General features: G+C 47.9%; 1 protein-coding gene across 5 annotated transcripts in view; it reads left to right on the top strand.

Moving 5' to 3' along the window:
- The first annotated feature begins 1,420 nt into the window (after positions 1–1,420).
- The window catches only part of SLC38A10 (solute carrier family 38 member 10), a 49,092-nt gene continuing 30,120 nt past the window's right edge, over positions 1,421–20,392 (top strand). For 2 of the 5 annotated variants that reach the window (XM_037914660.2, XM_043528574.1), the window contains exons 1-8: positions 1,521–2,039; positions 4,221–4,338; positions 8,229–8,274; positions 11,168–11,261; positions 12,636–12,779; positions 15,137–15,261; positions 18,882–18,984; positions 20,032–20,214. In XM_037914660.2, the coding sequence (XP_037770588.1) occupies positions 1,935–2,039; positions 4,221–4,338; positions 8,229–8,274; positions 11,168–11,261; positions 12,636–12,779; positions 15,137–15,261; positions 18,882–18,984; positions 20,032–20,214 (918 nt within the window). In that variant the 5' untranslated portion in view covers positions 1,521–1,934. Of the gene's footprint in view, positions 2,040–4,220; positions 4,339–8,228; positions 8,275–11,167; positions 11,262–12,635; positions 12,780–15,136; positions 15,262–18,881; positions 18,985–20,031; positions 20,215–20,392 lie in introns of those variants that run through there. The other 3 variants (XM_027818417.3, XM_043528575.1, XM_037914661.2) reach the window with 3 other exon arrangements.

The raw sequence follows: 20,392 nt of genomic DNA, 5'->3' as shown, positions 1-20,392 counted from the left end.
ATGACGGATTGCCATACCATATACAACAGTATGGCCAGGTACAGTACAGATAAACGTCCAGGGATTCTGTGGTGATTGTAGCTGGAATGCTGTGTGCAACAGGAGGGTTTGCAGGAGTCTGTTGAAAGAGGAGCAGGAAGGAGCGTGGCTGGTGGCAGATATCAGCTAGGAGGCTGCTTCAGGCATATACCATCCATGCCCATCTAGGAGATCCGGGTTGCCACTATGCTGCATTCCATGTCCAGTCAAACTTTGCAGAGGCAGTGGGGGCAAAACTCAGGTCTTGCGGCTCCTAGCACTTACTCTCCAGGGGAATTTGTGCGGCAGTAGAAGGCCCGTGAAACACAGCTGAGCAGTTCTGGTTGCATCTAGTAGAGGGCAGGCACCCACATGAGCGTTGCAGTCATGACAGCCCAACCACGTGAAAGAAACAAAGGAGGCAGCCAGAAGTGGGGGCTTGGACACATGCACGTGGTATCACTGCCCACTGAGGTGTGAAGCCACGGTCATTTTATAAAAAGAAAAGGAGGACTTGTGGCACCTTAGAGACTAACCAATTTATTTGAGCATGAGCTTTTGCGAGCTACAGCTCACTTCATGGGAACTGAGCGCATGGACTGGGTGCATTCTTTAGCTCTCTTAGCAGCAGGCTCAGTTAATCCGCCCCAGCATTGCCTTGGGAAACCATAACGTCCTGCAGAGCGCATCCCATCCCATGCCGCAATCATTCCGCCTACTGGCGAACCCAGGAAGTTATTCTGCATTTAGTGTTCAGAGGAACTGACCCAGAGCAGAAAAGCGTGACAAAGGGCAGAGTTATCCAGTGGCCCGCATTTTCTAGATTCGCCCTGGTTTTAATGGGTGACCCCGTGTCCAGTAATGGATCTTGAAACGACTTTCGGAGCTCACAGGACATCAGCACGGGGGCAGCCGTGTGGCCTGAGATGCTGATGATTTGGTGACAAGCAGATGACATTTCATCACAAGGTGAGGTGGTGGTGGCGGCTTCTGGGGGGATGTGGTCGCATTAGGTCACAGTGGGACAAAATTCGGATGGCTCTGGATACACTGGAGCGACAAGGCAAAGTTTGCACGTTTTGATGCAGCAGGATGACATCACGCCGAGGCCACGATGCAAGGACGTGCGCTGCAAGACCAGGCGTAACAGCCTGACCCGGGGCACCGTGCCCGGGCCGCTGGCAAGGGGAACGACGGAATGGCCTGGCTGGGCTGCAACGGTCGGGTTCCATGCAGTGGTATGATGTCACACGTCATAGTGACATCATGGCACACGTCACACCCCGTGTTGTCGCGGCGACGTGACGCCCTCACAGGGCGATATGGTGACACGTCACCAGCAACCAGCGTTGTCATGGCGATACCGCTCCGCCAGGGGCCCCGCCCAGCACGGGCCCAGGGAGCGCCGGGCGGGTCCTCCACGCCGGCAGGAGCGGCGCACGCCAGGCCTGCGCGGGGCCCGCTCTCTCCTCCCGTCTCGCTGGTGCGGCCCCGCGCTTCCCGGAAGCGCCAGCGGAGCAGAACCCGGAAGTGGCGGGCGGCGGGGCCGGGCTCGGCGCTGCAGTGCAGAGAGCGGCCCGCGCGGAGGGCGCCGATCTGCCTGCCCGGGGAGCATGGGCCGAACCGCGGGGGGAGGCGGGCCCCGCGAGACTCCGCCCCCCGCCTGAACCCGGGGCCCCCGCCCTCGCTGGGGGGCAGAGCGCTGCCCTCTGGATCTGCCCCCCCCCGGGATCTGCCCCCCCCATCGCTTGCCGTGACTCTCCCCCATCTCAGGCCTCCCCACCCCGGAGCAGTCCCACCCTCTCTCGGGGAGCCCATCCTCACGCCTCCTTTCCCCTCCCGCGGGGTTCCCCGGTCCCTCCCACCCCGGGTGGTCCAGGTTCATCGTCCTGCTGGGGCTCCCAGCCCCACTCGCCATGGCGTCCTCTGCAGCTGCAGGGTCCACCTGGGGCCTGATCATGAACATTGTGAATAGCATCGTGGGGGTGAGCGTGCTCACCATGCCCTTCTGCTTCCAACAGGTGAGTGCAGGCTGGGGGGGGGGGCGCCAGAAGCCTACACGTGGCATTTGGGTGGAACATGCAACGTGGAAAACATTTCTCTGCCCGGCAGAGGAGAAACAGATCTAGTGGTTACAGCAGGGAACCGGAACTGCTGCATTCAGGCCTCAGCTCTGCCATGGATTTGATGCGTGTCACTTTGTCTCTCAGTGCCTCAGTTTCCTTGCCTTTAAGAGAGAGGTAATACTTAATGGGGGTTGTGAAGACTGAGTCACTGAAGGGTGTAAAAAGCACGGAGGTCTTTGGGTGAAAGGCAGTGTAAGAGTGTGTCAGTGCGAATACATTTGGGGAAATTGCCTGCCATTGCACCAGCACTAGGTGCAGCTCTATGTAGCTACAGCAGGAGCACTGCTGCTGACCACTTACCACTATGTTACCTAAGAGCAGGTACAGATAACTTGTGGTTAGGATTTCACCAGCCAGTCTCTACTAGGGTGCTCACTGCTGGTAACACCAGAGTGCAATGCAATGGCAGGAGGTTTCCCAATATTGCCAGTGTAGATAAGGCCTTGAAGAGCAAAGTATTACTAGCTGGGTGCGAAGGGGTACAGCACTGTTAATAAAGGTTGGCAGGAGGCCATTGTTGCTGGCAGATTTTGTCAAAGGAGTGGGCTGTCAGCAGTGACTTCCTAGAGAAGATGACATCTGATGTACCTTTGTCTGGCTGCTGTTCTAGTTTGCAGGTAGTGTGAGAAAAGCACAACACTGGTAGTGGGAGGAGTCAGAGAAACTTCATACAGTTTACGTTTTCAGCTTTTTCCTTTCTGGGAATAGATTCTGTTGTATCTACTTGCCTTTGAGATGTAGAAAAATTGATGTACATTATCACTAACTTTAAGAATACCCACAAGTGTGCTGGGCACCTTTCAGTACAGGCAGAAAGGCGTGGTCCCTGCCCCAAAAAATCTTATGCAGTGTTGTTGCAGCCACGTCAGTCCCAGGCTATTGAGAGAGAGACGGTAAGGGAGGGAATAGCTTTTACTGGACCATCTGCTGTTGATGAGAGACACACCGCAAAGAGCTTCATCTGATTTTACATGTGGTATAACAAGTAACACAACCGGAGGGAGGGGAGAGATATGCTGAGAGTTGCAGCCGGTCACTGTTTACTCAGTGTAGGTGTGTGCACATGCACTGGTAGTTCAACCTTCTCTTTACTAGTTTAAACCACTGGTGACAGGAAGTTGTGACCATTATACAGTTCACTTGCAGAGTGAGGGGATGGTCCAGCCACTGACTGGGATTGATCTTCTCATTTGCCCGACTCACATTCTCCTTTGGAACAAGGTCTTCACACAGTGGCTTCTCCCCAAGTGCGAATAAAAAATCGGGACGTCTACAGCTTACCAGTGCTGTGCAGCCTGTCAAGCTGGCTGGGTTTAAGGCGTTGCACACCAAGCCATAGGCTCTATATGCAAAGAGATGAGCCCTTGCTTTTCCTGTTCACGGGCTGCCAGGAGCCCCAGTGATGCACCTACTTTGAAAAAAATAGACTAGTTTGTAGCCGCAGTGAGATTTGACACCACTCATGCCTGTTTAAAGTCACTTCTTGTTTTCCTAAATGTTCAATGATTAACACTGTTATCTGCAAACAGGCGAGCCAAACAATGCTGGGAGGGTAGATAGCTAGCGCATAATTTGTGCTGTAAAGGTCTTGAACAGCCCCTGGTGCTTACGGATAGGTCTTATGACAGATTTTTAACTTCTGGATCTACAGAATAACTACCCGCTTTCCATGATTCTGTTATGAACTGTAGAGAACGCTGCTTTAATGTGCCCTGAAACTGACTGGATGGCAGGATGCAAACAGTGTTATGGCTTGAAAGTTCTGTTTCATAAATTGCTCAGGTTTCACTTTTCCAGGCAAAAGTGTTGCAGCTGAGCCATTTAGGAACCAGGTGGCTGCTCTGTGACTCTGCCTCAAACTAGAGCAAGTGAGTGAAATTGAACTAATACGTCACATTTCTGCTGGCTGTAGTTGAAGGCAGGGGAACTCCCTTAATAGGCTAAAATGGGGCTGGAAGTGTGCAAGGGAGCCTGTAGGTGATCTGGGAGAGCAGTAAGAATGTGTGAAGTAACAGTTGCACCAGGAGAAGTGGCTTGCTTTCCATCTTGTGCTTTTATTTTTTTCTTCCCGTGCAGTGTGGCATTGTCCTGGGAGCTGTGCTGCTGATTTTCTGTTCCTGGATGACTCATCAGTCCTGTATGTTCCTGGTGAAATCGGCCACTCTTAGCAAGCGCAGGACTTATGCAGGACTTGGTGAGGATCTTCAGCTCGGGGGCTTCGCTTTTTTTTTAAACCGCAGTTTTACTCTGACCTTTACATTTACAACTTTCATACTAATAGTGCTGAATTATTAACGTTGTTTTTGGCATAGTTTTTACTGTGTTTTGCCTTCCTTGTTTATCCCTTCCTCCTGCTTCTTGTCACCAGAGTAATCTGAGTGTTTAATTCTGCCTTTGATTGTGAAGTTAATAGGCACAGAGTTGTTTTGACTCGGCAGTGCAGGAGGAGGCGCTGCGGTGCTGAACGATCAAAACACAAGGTCTCAGGAGCTGGCGTAGTGAGTGTCTGCTGTAAATTATAGGTCTCTGTATGAAACCCACTAGCTTCCCCACCCAGTGTGCTGCCGAGGACATTGGGTTCTGCCAGTTGAGTGCCTGGCATAGAGCACAGGCTTCCTGGATCTCAACTGTCTGAGTGCTTATGGCAGAGCAAGGGGGAGGTGAGAGGAAACTGTGCACAAAGTTCCAAGTGGCCGAGAAAATGAAAACATGAACAAGATTCATGTGTGGGTTTTTGGCAGAGTTCACCATCCCTCTTCCTTATAGTTTGTCTACTTGGCATTGGCACCAGTCTTGGCATCTATTTATGACCTCTTCTCTGATTCCCAAGGATATTGGGGGGAGGAGATGTTTGGGTCTGGCCTCAGGAGTTTGAATCCTCTTGATCAACACATACAATTAAGAGTTGCTGATTGAAAGCATTCTCTTCCTGGGAAACCATGGAGATCCAGGCGGAATAGCCCCTCATGGGGCCTATTTGAGCTGCTGCACCAGGGGTTAGAAATCCTTCCCTGTGCTTTTTCAGTCTTCACCTTTGCTGTGGTGGGATTTCTTCCTGCGGGTGACGGAGATGGAAGAGTCTCATAGCTGCAAGTCCCTTCCTCTGCCTTCCTGTGACCTTAAGCCCATCCTTTGTGTCCCCAACTGCCTAGTTGCCTTCAGTGTAACTTCTCTTGGGAGTCAGTGGAGAGAATTGGCTGCTCTCGCTGTCTACAAAAGATTTGAAAGCAATAAACAGTCTGCTCAGTGTCCGTGCTGTTGACAGATGGGTCCCCTCAGTTCATTAAATGACTGAGACCCATCATTTAGCTGCACAGAGCAGCTTCTGCCAAAATGTATCGACCAAAAGCAGAAAAGATGAGAAAACTCTTGTGGTCTCAAAGGTGGTTCCTCTGGTACTGAAAAGATGGCTCAGTTATAGCTGAGCCTTCAGGTGGAGTCTCACACGGCCCAGCGTCCCCAGTACCAGCTGCCCGTAGCGCCTCTTCCACCCCCTTCCTCATTACAGTAAGCCTTTGTGTGCTGCTTCTCTCTTGTTGAAATCCATAGAGTCCCCCTTCACCTTGGAGGGTCTCCCAGGAAGACGAGATCCTCTGCACTTTCCAAAGCCAAGGAGCTCAAAGACACAGAGGGCCAGTTATGCTTCCAAACTTCCTGGCACCTCCTGTCACACAAATGCTGGCACTGAGAGAAGCGCCTTCCCTTCCTCCCCATCTTTGCCCTGGGAGAGGTGCCACCACAAGCAGCCAGAGGAGGGACAGCGCTGAGAGGAAAGACGTCCTCAGCGCGAATGAAAGCAGCACTCCTACAATGCATCCTAATGCATCAAGGTTGAGCGGCTATACACAGACAGTCTTTGTCACCGTTTGCTTGTACGTTGTACATCTGCGAGAGATCCTGGCAGCCCCTGCGGCTGATTCTGTGGGAGGCTTTGGCAGCTCTGAAAGATGCAGGAAAGTTTTGCAAATTAACTTCAGCCAGCTAGTCCCTTCCGGAAGAACATTCAGATCACTAGATGCAGTAACAAAAGAGCCAGGGTCATGGCAGTCTAGGATAAACACCTTAATTTATGCAGCAATTCCCAACGGAGAGAAGATATGTATTCTGGCTTTTACAGATATGTCCCCCTTCGCTCTCATTGAGCAGCTGTCAGTGCACAGCAGCGTTGTACAACACGTGAGGATCTTGAGACGTGAATATTGTATCCGAGGGAGTCTGCAGTGGGAATTCAGGAAGTGGGATGGAATTACCGCAGCTAGAGTTTGACCAGGACAAGAGTTAAAGCAGCTCCTTGCTGCTGCCAGAAGTACTGTGGGATCTTTAAAGACTGCTGGCACTCCGGACCCACACCTTGTCTGCTAGCAGCAGGACGTGGCGCATGACATTGAGACGAGTGCCATGTGCTGAATCACCAAGGCCACTGTGCAGCATCCTTGGGGTTTATTGTGGAAGAGCCTCTCCAAATACTGACCAAATCCAGCTGTGCTCAGCTGGTGAGATTTCTGGAGTGGTTTGGCTGAGTAATTTTGCACAGTCCATCTCCTCTTTGAGAAGATAAAAGATCCAATTTTCACAGCAGCCCCAGGTGGGGACATCTGGCATAACATGTCTGAAGACTCATTCTCATTAAAACATTATTTCAGAGGAGCCAAGGACACTGATCATTTTATAAAATCCCACACCTAGACTGTCACCAGTGCCCATCGTCATTGCCCAGGGGTGCCTGCGCTTCTCCGTGATGTAAAAAAGAGGGTTATTGGAGTGATGCAACAGCAGCTATCCTTTGTGGAGATCAGGTCATTTCACAAATCATCTCCAGGAAGGTGATTTTTCTTTTCCTGGTTGCTCGTCTTCCTGCGTGCCCAGTCCTCAGGTACATACAACTTAACTGTCCCACTCAACAGCTGCTTCATGCAAAGAGAAGACAAAATCCAGAGGTATTGCTTGCTCGTTCCTTTTTAATATTGCAACCTCTCTGCACGGACAGGTGGTGCCCAGGAGCCCCAGAAATCTAACAAAGACTGGATTTCACCCTACTCTTTACCATGCCATTGGCTGCCTTCTGAGTTACTCAGCAGGACGAGAGCTTCAACTTATTATTCTAGTGGTGTCTTCCCACACACTTTCCTTCCCATTATAGAGGTGGCCAGTTGATTTCCTTCATTTTCAGACTAGGGAGGTTCCAAGGAAATATGGGATGTGCGATAACATTGAAGGTCATAGAAGGCACTTCCAGAGATGAACAAACTATTTCTTGGCTACCTTCAGGCACGTAGACTGTACAGCCACCGCTAGAGAAGCTCAGTGGGGAAAAACAGGCAGTTCTTTGCTTGATTCTGCTAGAGTTAGTTACCCAGGACTAATGCAAAAACAATGTGATCTGTGTTCGAACTGGAGGTCTTAATTGTCCCTATCCCCCAGTAAGGTGTCGTCTCCAAAAGTATAAGCAGAGCTTTCCTGGCTCTTTCTTTTCAGAAAACACAGTCAGTGAAAGGATACTGATCATTTTCCGCTACAAGCTACGGCCAAAGTATGGGGGAAAAAAAGTCTCTTGGCAAAATCCCTTGTGGTGTGGGTTGTGAATGCTGGGTATTCTGGGAATGGAATTGAACATTCTGGGCACCATTTCAGATCTCCCATCCAGCAACATCAGGCGGTTCAGTTACAATGGGAAGGAAAAAATAAAAATGGGAACTTGCCTGAAATTTTGCACTGTAGTAACTTTTTGTCACACAACATCTTACACATGCATATTTTCTCCTCCACGCTGACTTTCTTCTTCTAATGGTTGCCATGTGTAACTGCTACTTAGCGCTGCTTTTTTTCTCAACAGAGTAAAAAAAGAACCTGCTTTGTAGCTTTCCCTCATCTTTGTTCTTGTCTTATGTGGGTTTTGATATTCAGATGGCATGTCCGAAAAAAGAAGATGGGAGGGTGGGTAGCAGAAACCGGCCCCCAAATGCACAACTTGCAGATTCCTGTCAAATTGCCCTTCATGGCGATTATTGTTAATTTCTAACCGATGTATGTGTCACAGGCTGCACCCTCCCTTGGCTCACAGTGGTGTTTTTTCTCCTTTGCTAGCATTTCATGCCTATGGAAAAGCTGGGAAAATGCTGGTGGAGACCAGGTAAAGAGCTATTTATTTCAAATCTAAATAATTTTAATTAGTTTATTTCTGTTAATAAAAGGATTTTTTCCAACCCCCTACAGGGCAATTGCCTCACCATGTCTTTATTTCTTACCCCCCTGCCTTCTCTTCTTGTGAAAGGCACCCTTGACACCTAGAATTTGGGCTGATTGTGAGCTAAACTGCTGTCACTTCCATTGTCTGCTTTGTAAGACATTCATTCAGACAGTTGGGTTGGTGCATTCCTTTGTTTCTGAAGGGAGAGGCAATGTTGTCTAGTAGTTAGTGAGGGACTGGGATTCATGAGACCTGGGTTTCGTTCCCTGTTCTGCTACACTTATTATGAACCCTTGGTCAAATCACTTAGGGTGTGATTTACAGAGGTGATGAGCATAGCACTGAAATCACAGAAGTTGGGTGCATTTAGTACCTCTGACAATCTGCCCATTAGCCTGCCTTGTGCCTCAGTTTCCCCCTTGGTAGACTAGGAGTAACACTGATCTGCTTTAATTCTCCTTGATGCATTAGAATGCATTGTAGGAGTCAGAGTAGCAGCCGTGTTAGTCTGTATCCGCAAAAAGAAAAGGAGTGCTTTTGTGGCACCTTAGAGACTAACAAATTTAAATAAATTCAAATTTGTTAGTCTCTAAGGTGCCACAAGTCCTCCTTTTCTTTTTTCATTGTAGGAGTGCTGCCTTAGTAAAGCTCTTTTTGATGCAAATTAATAGGAACAGTATCTGTTGGGGACAGTGGGCTGGAATCCTGATTTCATTTAATGACAGCACAGGCCAAGATCTCTGACTCTTGTAACTATAACATTTCTGTTTTTAAAAATGCTATTTGCGAAGCTGCAAAGGACACATAGTAGAGATGGAACAGTCTGGTTGGCCTTACGTCACTGTTCCAGGCGAGGGGTGGCAATGCAGCCCATTCTGTAGAGCAGAGGGTCTTGCACGGTGATCTTTGGAGGTCTGGCTGATGCCATGGTTCTGGCCCTCCTCCTTATTCCCTGTAAGACAGCTAAAAACACACACAGTACTTTTCTAATGTTACTTTCCATGCAACAAGTTGCCGTAGTTACCACAGGGGTATTATATGATCAGAAATGGGAGGTGAAGTGGTCCATGCAACCGTGAATGGGAGCGGGAAGTGGTTCCTGAGACAGTGTCCTCATTAAAATCTGCAAACCCCTGTGCTGCAGTATAGATTTCAAGTACAGTCCATTGCTGCTGATTGCGGAGTGGGCTAGTTTTGGACTCCGAATACCTGCCTGTACCCTTACTGCTGTGATCAATGTTTAAGAAATGCATAGTTGTCCTCTTCAAGGGACACTCCCAAAGTGAGCTCCCATCCTTGGCTCCCAACAGCAGTTAAACTAACTCACATGCTGTTAGCAGAACTCTGCGGGTCCTTGGCGATTCTGCAAAGACTTTGCACACAGGAGGAAGTAAACTGGATGGAGCTTTGTTGGCTTCGGCTGCACTAGAAATCCCATTGTTTGTCAAGTGGAAAAGGACAAAACTGATGGGGAAAGAATTTATTTTCAGGCTTGTAAAAGGGGGGGGAGGAATAAGAAAAATACACGCCCTGATCCTGGGATGGCATTCATGTGGGTGGACCTGTCCCTCTGTATGTAGTCCCATTGGGGTTCCACTCAGGGATGGGCTCTGCATGCCTGGATACGGTAAACTCCTTGGGGCAGGGACTAGCTTTTTGTTTTGTGTTTGTACAGTGCCTAGCACAACGGAGTCCTGACCCACGACTAGGGCCCCTCAGCACAAGGCACTGCACTAACACTACTACCGATTATATGGTGGCAGGATCAGGGCTGTAGCATGTGTCTCTAGAAAGAGGTGAACCCGCGTTGTTGTTCTTTATTATTAGTGAGTGCCAGCCGTTTTCTCAGCACTGAGCAGGGCACAGAGATGTGCAACAGGCTTGCGAAACGTAGGGTTTGTCTACATGGAGACCTTCAGGAAAGCCAAGCTGAATTAACTAAAGGTGTCAAGTTAAAGTGCATTAGTTAAAACATATGAAACCCCTATGTGGATGCTCTCATTCAGAAGGAAAGTGACTTTAGACTATGCTTATACTATGAGGACTGTAGCATGTAGCTTTGGCTTTGTAGTTATGCTGGCATAACCCTGTAGTGGAGACGCAGCCGCAGTGACAGAAGGGGTTTTTCCATTGCTGTAGGAACACTGCCTAAGGTCCCTGAGCGATGGTGGTTAGAAACATTCTTCTGTGGACCTTGCTGCATCTACACCAGGAGTTAGGTTGGCATAGTTACTGTGCTCCGGGGTGTACCGTAGCTATATCAATCTAAGTTTTAAGTGTAAACCAGACCTTAGTTTGGTTTAGCTTAATTCACTTAACTACTCCACTTTAAATTTACATCTTTAACTAATTCGGCTTAGCTTTCCTGCGTGTCCAACTGTAGACAAGCCCTTGTACTGAAACTGCTTATAGTAGAATCCCAGACTGTTCCAACGGACTTTCACTCCACTCGGTAGGCCTGAATTTGCTATCAGTTGTATCAGCAATGGGAGCTGTGGTGCAGGTGAAGAATCAGTAGCCACTGGCATTTTAAGCACTGTGCCCCCCAGATCCCTCTGAGCTGGGGACAGACAATTCAGTGGTTAAAACAGCAGTGTCCGGTCTACACTAATGCTGCCACCAGTGCAGCTTCACTTTTGGTAGTGACAGTGAGAAGTTTTCCAAAGAGGAGTCCAGTGTAGACGTAGCCATGGTGAGGGTTGCAAAATGCTAATCCTCTAGGAATACAGCCATTATTACTTGCAGGTATGTGGTAAATGCTCCATTCCAAGGGAGTTCTCTGCTCCAGAGTGGAATTTAGATTTCAAGCTTTTCATTTGTGTGTGTTTCTTTCCAGCATGATTGGGCTGATGTTGGGAACCTGCATTGCTTTCTATGTTGTGATTGGTGACTTGGGATCAAACTTCTTCGCCCGGTTGCTTGGACTACAGGTAAACTTACGATCACTTGTACTTGTCCAACAGTTTAAAGAGACAATGCTGTGATTGTTGGATAAGTACATCAAGCAATGCGTGTTATGATGCTGCAGAGAGCAACCCACCTTAATATCATCATCAAGGTACAGCCAGGAAACTTACTATTCTCCCATTTTAAAGCTTAACGGCAAGTGTCATGCACTAGAACATGAGAGCACCTTGCCATGTCAACACCTGGGAGTTCTGATGCGTGTCAGACAGTGGGATGCTTACAACTCCTGACATAGGAAACACCATGTGCAACAAAATAATTCTTTTAAAATATGTCTCTGTCATGAAATACATGGCCTGCTGCAAATCCCAAGTAAATTTTCTGCACGAGTTGGTACGTTCTGTCCCTCTTCCTTTGCTCAGCCAGAAACTAAAAAGCAGTGAGGCATAATTCTTCTGCCCAAATCCTCATTCCCATTTACCATTCTAGTTCAGAGTGCTCCTCCTGCTCCCAAACTATAGTTCTTTGGGGTGTGAAGAGGAAGGATTGGGATACCTCAGCCACCCACTGATCTCTTCACCTCTTCAAATTAAAATACACCCAGTGACTCCTCCCCCGCCCCACTTTATGGTGAGACTGTTTCTGAGAGTGCCTCTCCCTGTCTCTGATGGGAGAAGCACTCTCTTCCCTGGCACATAGTTCTCCAAAGGAATAATCTGCAGCTTTTGGAGCTGGGATGGGGCAGGCTGGGGAAGTGAAATGGACATGTCGAAGGATCTTGGCATGGCTGTTATCTGCTCCAGCCTGATGCTGTTAAGCTTTGATTAAGGAACTGTGAAGTTAAAAAGATGCATTGTGGCTGCAGCCAAATTAGTTATTAAATATTTCCAGGCATTTCAGAGTGTTCTGCTATAATAAATACCAATATGAGTTTCTGATTAATTTTCTGGATCAGAATTTTCAAGACTTCCATTTCTATGCTTCCCCCCCTCCCCTTTTTTTTTTTTTTTTTTTGACGCAAGGTTAATTTTCATTTAGTTGCTCGAAGTGCATACAAAATATTCAAATAGTCTGTGTTTGGATTATTGTTTAAACCCCCAACAAATCTGCTTTCGAGTGCGTCTGTCATGTGCTATATTGAGCAACAGTGGCACCCAGTGACTGCCTAGGTTAATCACAGACCTTGCTGAGGAAATAGCACGCTCTCTATCGCCAAAGCTTTTCTTAAGGTCAGGAGCATGTAACCTCAGATTCCTAGTCTCTGCTGTTTGCTTTGTGTCTCCTTCTTGGGGACAATACGCTATTTTTGTCGATATGGGTCCATGAGTTCCAGTTAATAAAACTGGGAGATCTCTGCATGCTCTGTACTTCTGTTCCTTATGCTGGTCCTTTTTTAGGTAACCGGCAGCTTCCGGATTATCTTGCTGTTTGCTGTCTCCCTGTGCATCGTCCTTCCGTTGAGTCTCCAGAGGAACATGATGGCTTCCATACAGTCATTCAGTGCTATGGCGCTGATCTTTTACACTGTGTTTATGTTTGTGGTGAGTATCAATGGCTGGAAGACTGTTTCGTGGGGAGAGAGATGGTGCTTAATTCATCTGAAAGAGATCCTGATCCTGCCAGCTCTTCCATGTGGGAGGGACCCCGGCACAGCAGCCCAGTGAGGGTCTTCGTGGTCACAGGGGTTGCCCACTGGGAAGAGCATCCAGGTTCGGGATCCAAGTCTGAAATACAGTACTCTTTTCTGTTAAATATTGCTGACTCCACATGGGATAATTGTTGCTCTGATGCCCACATGCCTGTCCTCATGGAAATAAGAATATACAGCCATATTATATAGGAATTGGCTAGCATATCTGTCAATCACAGTGAAGTCAATACATTGTGGCAGCTTAACCAGATTGTGGCCTGCATTTCACTGTGTGCTTACGAGTACTGTGCAGCTTATAGCATTCTGAATTTCTGATTACATTTAGGGACAGGAGATGGGGGAAGACATACACGGCTGCAAAATGAATTCTGTAATGTAATAGCTTTTTTCCTTAAAACTCATAAAACCTTGATCTTTAGGGAGAAAAATGATTATTTTTAAGGACTCGAGTTTTTACACTGCTTGCAATTTTTGTATCGGTGGTAAATGTCATTGAGCCAATAAGCGTTTTTCTTCCTAAATGGTAGCACTTTAAATTGCTTATGCAGTGAAGACCTCATGAACACAGAGGTGGTGCAGGAAAAATATTTGTTTTTAGGCCTTATGAAAAAGCTTCATGTGGAGGAAACTGGTACCAGCCAATTTGGTTAAGTAGGAGGCACCGATGAGTTTCCGTAGCTTACTAAATTGTACTCGGCCGAGAGGAGGATGTTGATATATGGAAGAAGGCTCAGAGAAGAGCTACGAGAATGATTGGAGCATTGGAAAAATATGCTTTATAATGATAAACTCAAGGAGCTCCATCTATTTAGCTTAACAAAGAGAAGGTTAAGGGGTGACTTGATTCCAGTCCATGCGCACCTAGATGGGGAACAAAAAACTGACTCTTTTCAGTCTAGCAGGCAAAGGTGTAGCAAGGTCCAGTGGCCGGAAATTGAGCGAGACAAATTCAGACCGGAAATAAGGCAAAGTGTTTTTAACATTGAGGGTAACTAACCACTGGAATAGCTTACCAAGGTCTATGGTGGATTCTCCATCACTTGTAATTTTTAGGTCAAGATGGGATGTTTTCCTGAAAGATCTGCTCCAGGGACTGTTTGCGGGAGGTTCTGTGGTGTGTCTTATACAGGAGGTCAGACAGGATGATCACAGTGTTGCTTCAAGCCTTATAATCTGGGAAACTCACCAAATGACTCCATTAACGGGCAGTGGAGACTTTCATTCTCTGGATGGACAGTGGTACTGCTAGCTCCAAGCGTTGAAAATCATGTCAGGCCCCCAGAACAGCCTCAGACTTTAAGAAATAGATCCTGAGTTCTTTTTGTCTGGCCCCCTGGTTTCTGAGCTCCTAGGATGCGCTTTGGTTGCCGCAAGCTATTCTCTGTAGGCGCGATGGCTCGAAACGAAAGCTGTGATCGCGACAGTCGTGATGCCAGGAGCTGGGACATTAAGAAAAGCACCAAATGTCATTAAAGTTGGCAACACTGACAGAATCTCTCGGAGTGTCAAACCTGTTCAGACTAGATTATAAATGGGCATTCGGCTATATTTACCTTCTGTTTCCTGTGCAACTTAATGCCCATCAGTTCCCTTGTCCATGAGAGAATAGCTCTCGTCACCCAGCTCTGGGGCCTCTGCTTACATCCTTGACATTGGCCCTGGTCTTCAGAGCGCTTGCATTGTCAAGGGGGCTTGGTTGGGCAGTATGCAGGTGTCTTATCTCATCCGAGTGCACCGTTGCCTGTCATCCATAAGTAAAATTCTCCTGTGTCTGCTACTTCCAGTTTCTGTGGCCCCAAGCAAATGACTGCTCAGGAGCAATCTGATTATCTGAGCGTGTCCCTCACAAACTGTTCTAACTCTGGTGTGTGTGGGTGGGAGTGGGGTTGGGGGAGGTCATGGTGCCTGCTAGCAGGATGGCATCAACCAGGGAATGGGATATGCCTTTTAAAATACCTTTATCTGCTTGGCAGCCAGGGGTGACCCGTACAGATCAGAGTAGCTGGAAGGTTGACTAACCTGTGTTGAGGGTGAGGGGCTGAGACTGGGAAATCTGAGGAACAGATATCCAGCTGTGAGCTGCAGGGGAAGTTACTCAAAGCCTTTTCATCCTCCTGATAGAGCTGCCTTATTCCTGCCCTCCACTGCTGCCTTGGCAATGTTCCTGGCAGCGTGCTCACTCCCCTCAGGTCTGGGTTGGCATCTCTGCTGTTTGGCTCTTAACCTCTTTTTTTCCTTTGGCTACAGATTGTGCTCTCATCTTTCAAACATGGCCTCTTTGGTGGGCAGTGGCTGAAGCGGGTCAGTTACACGCGCTGGGAGGGCATTTTTCGCTGCATTCCTATCTTCGGCATGTCTTTTGCCTGTCAGTCGTAAGTACCTGCCGTTCTAGCAGTTGTGGTGTGGAGTGAGTTTTGTGAGGGCAAAGGGTCCCAAGGATCTGAATGGGATAGCTGCTGCCTGGCTCCCTCTTGTAGTTTAATCACAATGTTTTACAGCCCACTGAAGTACAGCATCTCGTTCAGTTGTAACTCTCTTGTTACCTTGACGTGGGAGGGAGTTATGTTACACCCAGGAGTTACTGTGCTTGAGCAGTTACTTGTTCATAAAATGCATTGGGTCGGATGAATCCCTGGTGTGCCTTACACTGCCTTCCTTGGAGTTACACCAACTATGAATTTGACCCATTGCTTGAAAATCATGGTTTATTATCAGGAAAAGAGACCTGGTTGTTTCCATCCTAACCCCCATCAGAGCTCCCCCACCCCCTGGAAAATCGCCATGGGCAGCCTTATTGACCCTCACCAAATGTTGCTGAAAATATTTAAAAGAAAATTGCGTAATTGTTGACTTCAGATTGTTGCTTCCAGTTGCCCACCACTTTTAATGAGGGTTGGGTTTTTGGGCGCACAGAGGCATGGTACTGTAGACGGATTATTTCCATAATTCCAGCAGCTTTACCTTCTCCACCAAAATGACAAGAGCGAGTGATTCATGCCTGGTTGAAGCATCAGCCAACTCAAAATAGATGTGTAAATCCAAATGTGGACACAAAAAGACCTTCAGCGTTAGGAAGACTGGCAGAGCCGGCCCTTCCCCCCTGTAGTTCCAGCGAACGCGCAGCATGCCAATAATAAATTAATGTGACAAATAAAATTTGTTCATACTGCTGCGTTTACACCCACATGTGAGATCCAAATCATCATTTCCCACTTATCGTCTCTCTTGGCAGCTTTGTTTCTAGCAGAACACGCTCCAGTCTTGCTGTTTAATGTCTCCGTTATAATTGGCGACAGAAGTTGTGTTCTTTTACAGCTTTACCTACTTACCACGGTAGGGTTTTTTTTAAATAGAAAGTTGTCCTTTTCTTGTGGTAGCCTCTCTGTAACCAGTGCACATTTGCAGGGAGTTGGAAACCCAGTGCAATTATATGGTCTGGACTAGTGTGTGCATATATCTATCTAAATATAGATTCTGTTATACCACTTAAAGGGCAAGCCAAACCCACAGCTAAAACCTATATTTTCCCCCCCCCAGGCATCAGAAAAACATGCTCTCTCCAGCCCACGTGATGTCACAGGCATGTTATTCTCTGACTAGGGGTGTTTAATTTTGCTAACCTTCCAATCACCTTTAGAAGAATACATAATTCTAACATAAAAAACAGATTCCTTCCCTCAAGACACATAAATGCAACATAACAAGCAGAGTGCACCACTATTCTCAATGATTGTACTTGTAGATTCATTTCCCCTGCCCTTTGAAATGTGTATTAGCATTGCTGAGCTCAGAGAGGTGTCCTACTTTCCACCATTATGCAGTGTGGCCTAGCAGATTCACCAGGGGGACTGGGAACCAGGAATCCCCGAGCTCTGATATTGGCTCTGCTACAGTCTTATGTGACCTTGGGCAAGTCTCGTAACCTGTGTGCCTCAGTTTCCCCATCTGTAAAATGGGCTTATTGTATCTCACAGGAGGGTTGAGGATTAATATGGCCTGCACCCTGTGACACTGGTGTAACACCACTGATGTCACCAGTACACCAAAATCAGAAGGTGATCCATTGGCTGCTATCGGTTTGGGGTGGCGCTCAGGGTCCAGTGCAGTGAGGTCAGTGGCAGCTTGCAGGTACTCATTTTTCAGGATAAGGTCCTGAGTCTAGGCAAAAACTGACCCTACGTTCATTCTCTCCCTCTTGTGTGGTATCTCTTTGCTCACGCGCTTCCCTGGCTAACTTAGAAATACTGCTGTGTAACATCTGCACCCAGAAATAGTACCCAAGGTGGGCTTTACAGTGGGGATGCAAATACTGTTTAACTGGAGAACTGAACTAAAACGAAGCCAGGGTTCTCTTGCTCCGGCTCAGACTTGCCTTGCTTGTGCCCTCTCTCTTTGTTCTCATCTCAGGAATACAAGAACTGTAAAGGGCATGTGGTGTGAATATCTTTCTCAAATCCAAGCTGAGACATTACATTTACTTGATCACAAGTGATGTGAAGGTGCCTAAACTAATGGCATACGCAGCATTTGTCAGGAGAAGGCTTCTGGTCTTTCATTGGCCTTCCGCACAACCGTTCCGGTTTAAAAATAAAACCCAAGCGTGCCAGGACATGCTTCTTGCTGTGTGTATGTCAGATGCTTGCTCCACCCAGACGGGATTTTGACTGGCAGGGAGGCACGGGGGCATGTGGTCTGGATTTGAGGGACTCTGCAGCTGTGACTAGAAACCCAAGATGACTAGATGGGCACTGCTGTTCGACCACAGGAGGATTGGTTGCATAGAATTTACGTGGCACTTCTTCCCCCCCGCGCCCTTCCGCGCCCCCCCCCCCCCTCCCCAATGATGTTCTCCTGCATTGCTATTGTGCCCACAAAATGTGAGCCTGGACTAGAGAGGGGTGTCATCGCACTCTGCCTCTGCTCCACTCCACCCCCCGCTGGGCCTGCTGCTATTTCAGAGCAGAGTCCATGATGTCTGGCAGTTTCTATATTAAGGGTTTTTATTTCAAGATCGGTGAAGAAGTTTTAAATCCTACATGACCCTGTGAGAAAATTTACCTCTTGGGTCCCTATAAATACATGATTGTCACAGTGCTGTACATATGGTCTCCTGCATGCTTCTCAATTTGCAGTTTAAAGGGACAGCCCAGTTTCCTTTGGGCAGAACATTTTGGTGCACAAAAGGTTTAAGATTTTCCCAGCGTGGCTTCTGTTTCACACACTTTCTTTTAATGCCCACTGGAGTTGGGGGTACTCCCTGCCCGTCTCACTGACCCCGCCTCCCCCAGCTCTCTCAGTAGTTGCTCTCTTCAGTAATACACCGTCAGGAGGTGGCCACTTGGATTAGAGCAACAAGAGATTAATGAGTTGCTAAAATATGTACCTGATGATGCAGAAAAAGTGGATACCACGTGCTTTCCAAGTACAGAAACACCCCGCAGTCCTGTGTAATTGGCGCTTCCAGCGTTCTCGGAACTGGGCTCTAGCAGCAGTGCTGAAATATGACAGGCCCTGTATTTAGTTCTGTTTGTTTAACTTTTCTTTCAGACAGTGTGATGCTCTAACCCTCTTCCCGCTTTTATTCTGTAAACACTGCGTTGCTTTAATTATCAGCACGGAGCGCTCCAAGAACAATAATCTCCCATGTGCTGCCTGGACCCGTGCCACTGGTGTTTCAGTGGAACAAACGGTCATTCATTTTGCAACACTTTTGAACCAAGATGTTTACATCACACATTTAACTCCACGTGGTGGTGGGGGATGGGAAGAGTGAATATTTTTACAACACTTACAATTGTGAGTGTTCTGAAATCTCTTGGCATTAGCAATATAAATTGTGGACTAGCCGTGTGTATACGCTCTGTGAGGGGAAGGTGTCGGAGATTTTTCTCTGCTGGGCTGTAGCAAGAGAACTTAGGAAATGCATTTGATTTTGCAGCTCTCTGGAAAGTTTCCTTGAAATTGCTTAATATGTTAACCTGCTTTTCTGCAGCCAGGTCTTGCCGACCTATGATAGCCTGGATGAACCGTCCGTTAAAATAATGAGCTCCATATTTGCCTCCTCTCTGAATGTGGTCACCACCTTCTATGTTACGGTGAGAAGCCTCTACCCTTCCTTTCTCCTCCCTTTTCCCCCTGCCTCCCAAAAAAGTGATTTTTGGGATAAGCTTTGGAGCCGTTGTGAACATCGCTGTCCTGAGATGGGCCAGGCATTATCTGCTCTAGAGGATGAAGAGTTCTTTTGCTGAAAGTGAAATAAAATGGAAGGGGCCGCACTGCGGATGCACAGAGTTGTTCAGAGAGTCAGGGTTTTGGAACAATAGGTCCCACTGAGCAGAGCTGGAGTGGGGGCTTCAGTCTCTTCTTTTCCGTGTGTAGTGGCTGGGTCTCCATCTTCCAATCATGCAACTGGAAGTGGAGATGCTGTCCAATGAGCTGCCGTCTTTAGAGAGAGCTGCCTATCAGCCTGTTGCAATTGGAAGGTTATAAAGGAAGTTATGCCTCATAAAACTCCAGTTAATAAAATCCAGTTAATAATTCCCAAGAATAGCCTCCCATGTGAGCTAGGCGGCTGCATGGGATTGTATTACAGCCTCCCTCACTGAGGGGCTCAGGTTCATGGGACTCGGCAGCCATCTCAGCTGCAATGCTTAATCCCACTAGCAAACTCAGCCCAATATAAGGCGCTGGGAAGGCAGCTGCTCAGCTCCCATTATCACCTCACCCCCAGTTAAACCCATGCATACCCTGCTCATAGTGTCAGTGGCTCTTAGGTGAAAGCTCTTCCAGCCACCTAGCTTGATTAGAGAAGATACCATGGCTGGGCTGACTGGAAGATCTGCATTGTAGGAAGTTGCCCCAGGGTCCCTTCTTAGCTGGGCATTGCCCTGTTTTAATTGACATGCTTTGCTCTGTCCCACTTGTCTGAGTAGCTGTGGGGCTTTGCTTCTCTTCTGAAAAATTTCAAGTACACGCCACTCCTGCAGTCGCTCCCCTCTGCCCTCCCTGGTTCGGTCAGCAAGGTATCGTACAAGCTGCCCCGGTGCCATAAGGATGGGTCCAGTGGGAGCCCCCGACTCGTACTCCTGATGTTCAGAAAAGACGTGCGCCACCAGCACTCCCTCCCTTTCCCCATTGCACAGGTGGGATTCTTTGGTTACGTGAGCTACACTGAAGCCATCGCTGGGAACGTGCTCATGAACTTCCCCTCCAACCTGGTGACGGAGATGATTCGTGTGGGATTCATGATGTCGGTAGCTGTTGGGTTCCCGATGATGATTCTGCCGTGCAGACAGGCGTTGAACACTCTTCTCTTTGAGCAGCAGGTAAGACCCTCCTGCAGGCTGCTCTTGGCCCTGCACCATCGACCCTGTCACTTTTCAAAGGGCCATCTTTATTTTTTCCAGTCGACTGCACAGCTTGGTTGAGGACACCGTATTTCTGATTAGCTGCAGATACTTGGTATTGAGAGTGGATGAACCCTCAGCCCCATCCACTGTATTG

The sequence above is a fragment of the Chelonia mydas genome, chromosome 14 (genome assembly GCF_015237465.2).
Source record: "Chelonia mydas isolate rCheMyd1 chromosome 14, rCheMyd1.pri.v2, whole genome shotgun sequence".
Classification (NCBI taxonomy): Eukaryota; Metazoa; Chordata; order Testudines; family Cheloniidae; genus Chelonia; species Chelonia mydas.
This window is presented reverse-complemented; position numbering and strand designations above follow the sequence as displayed.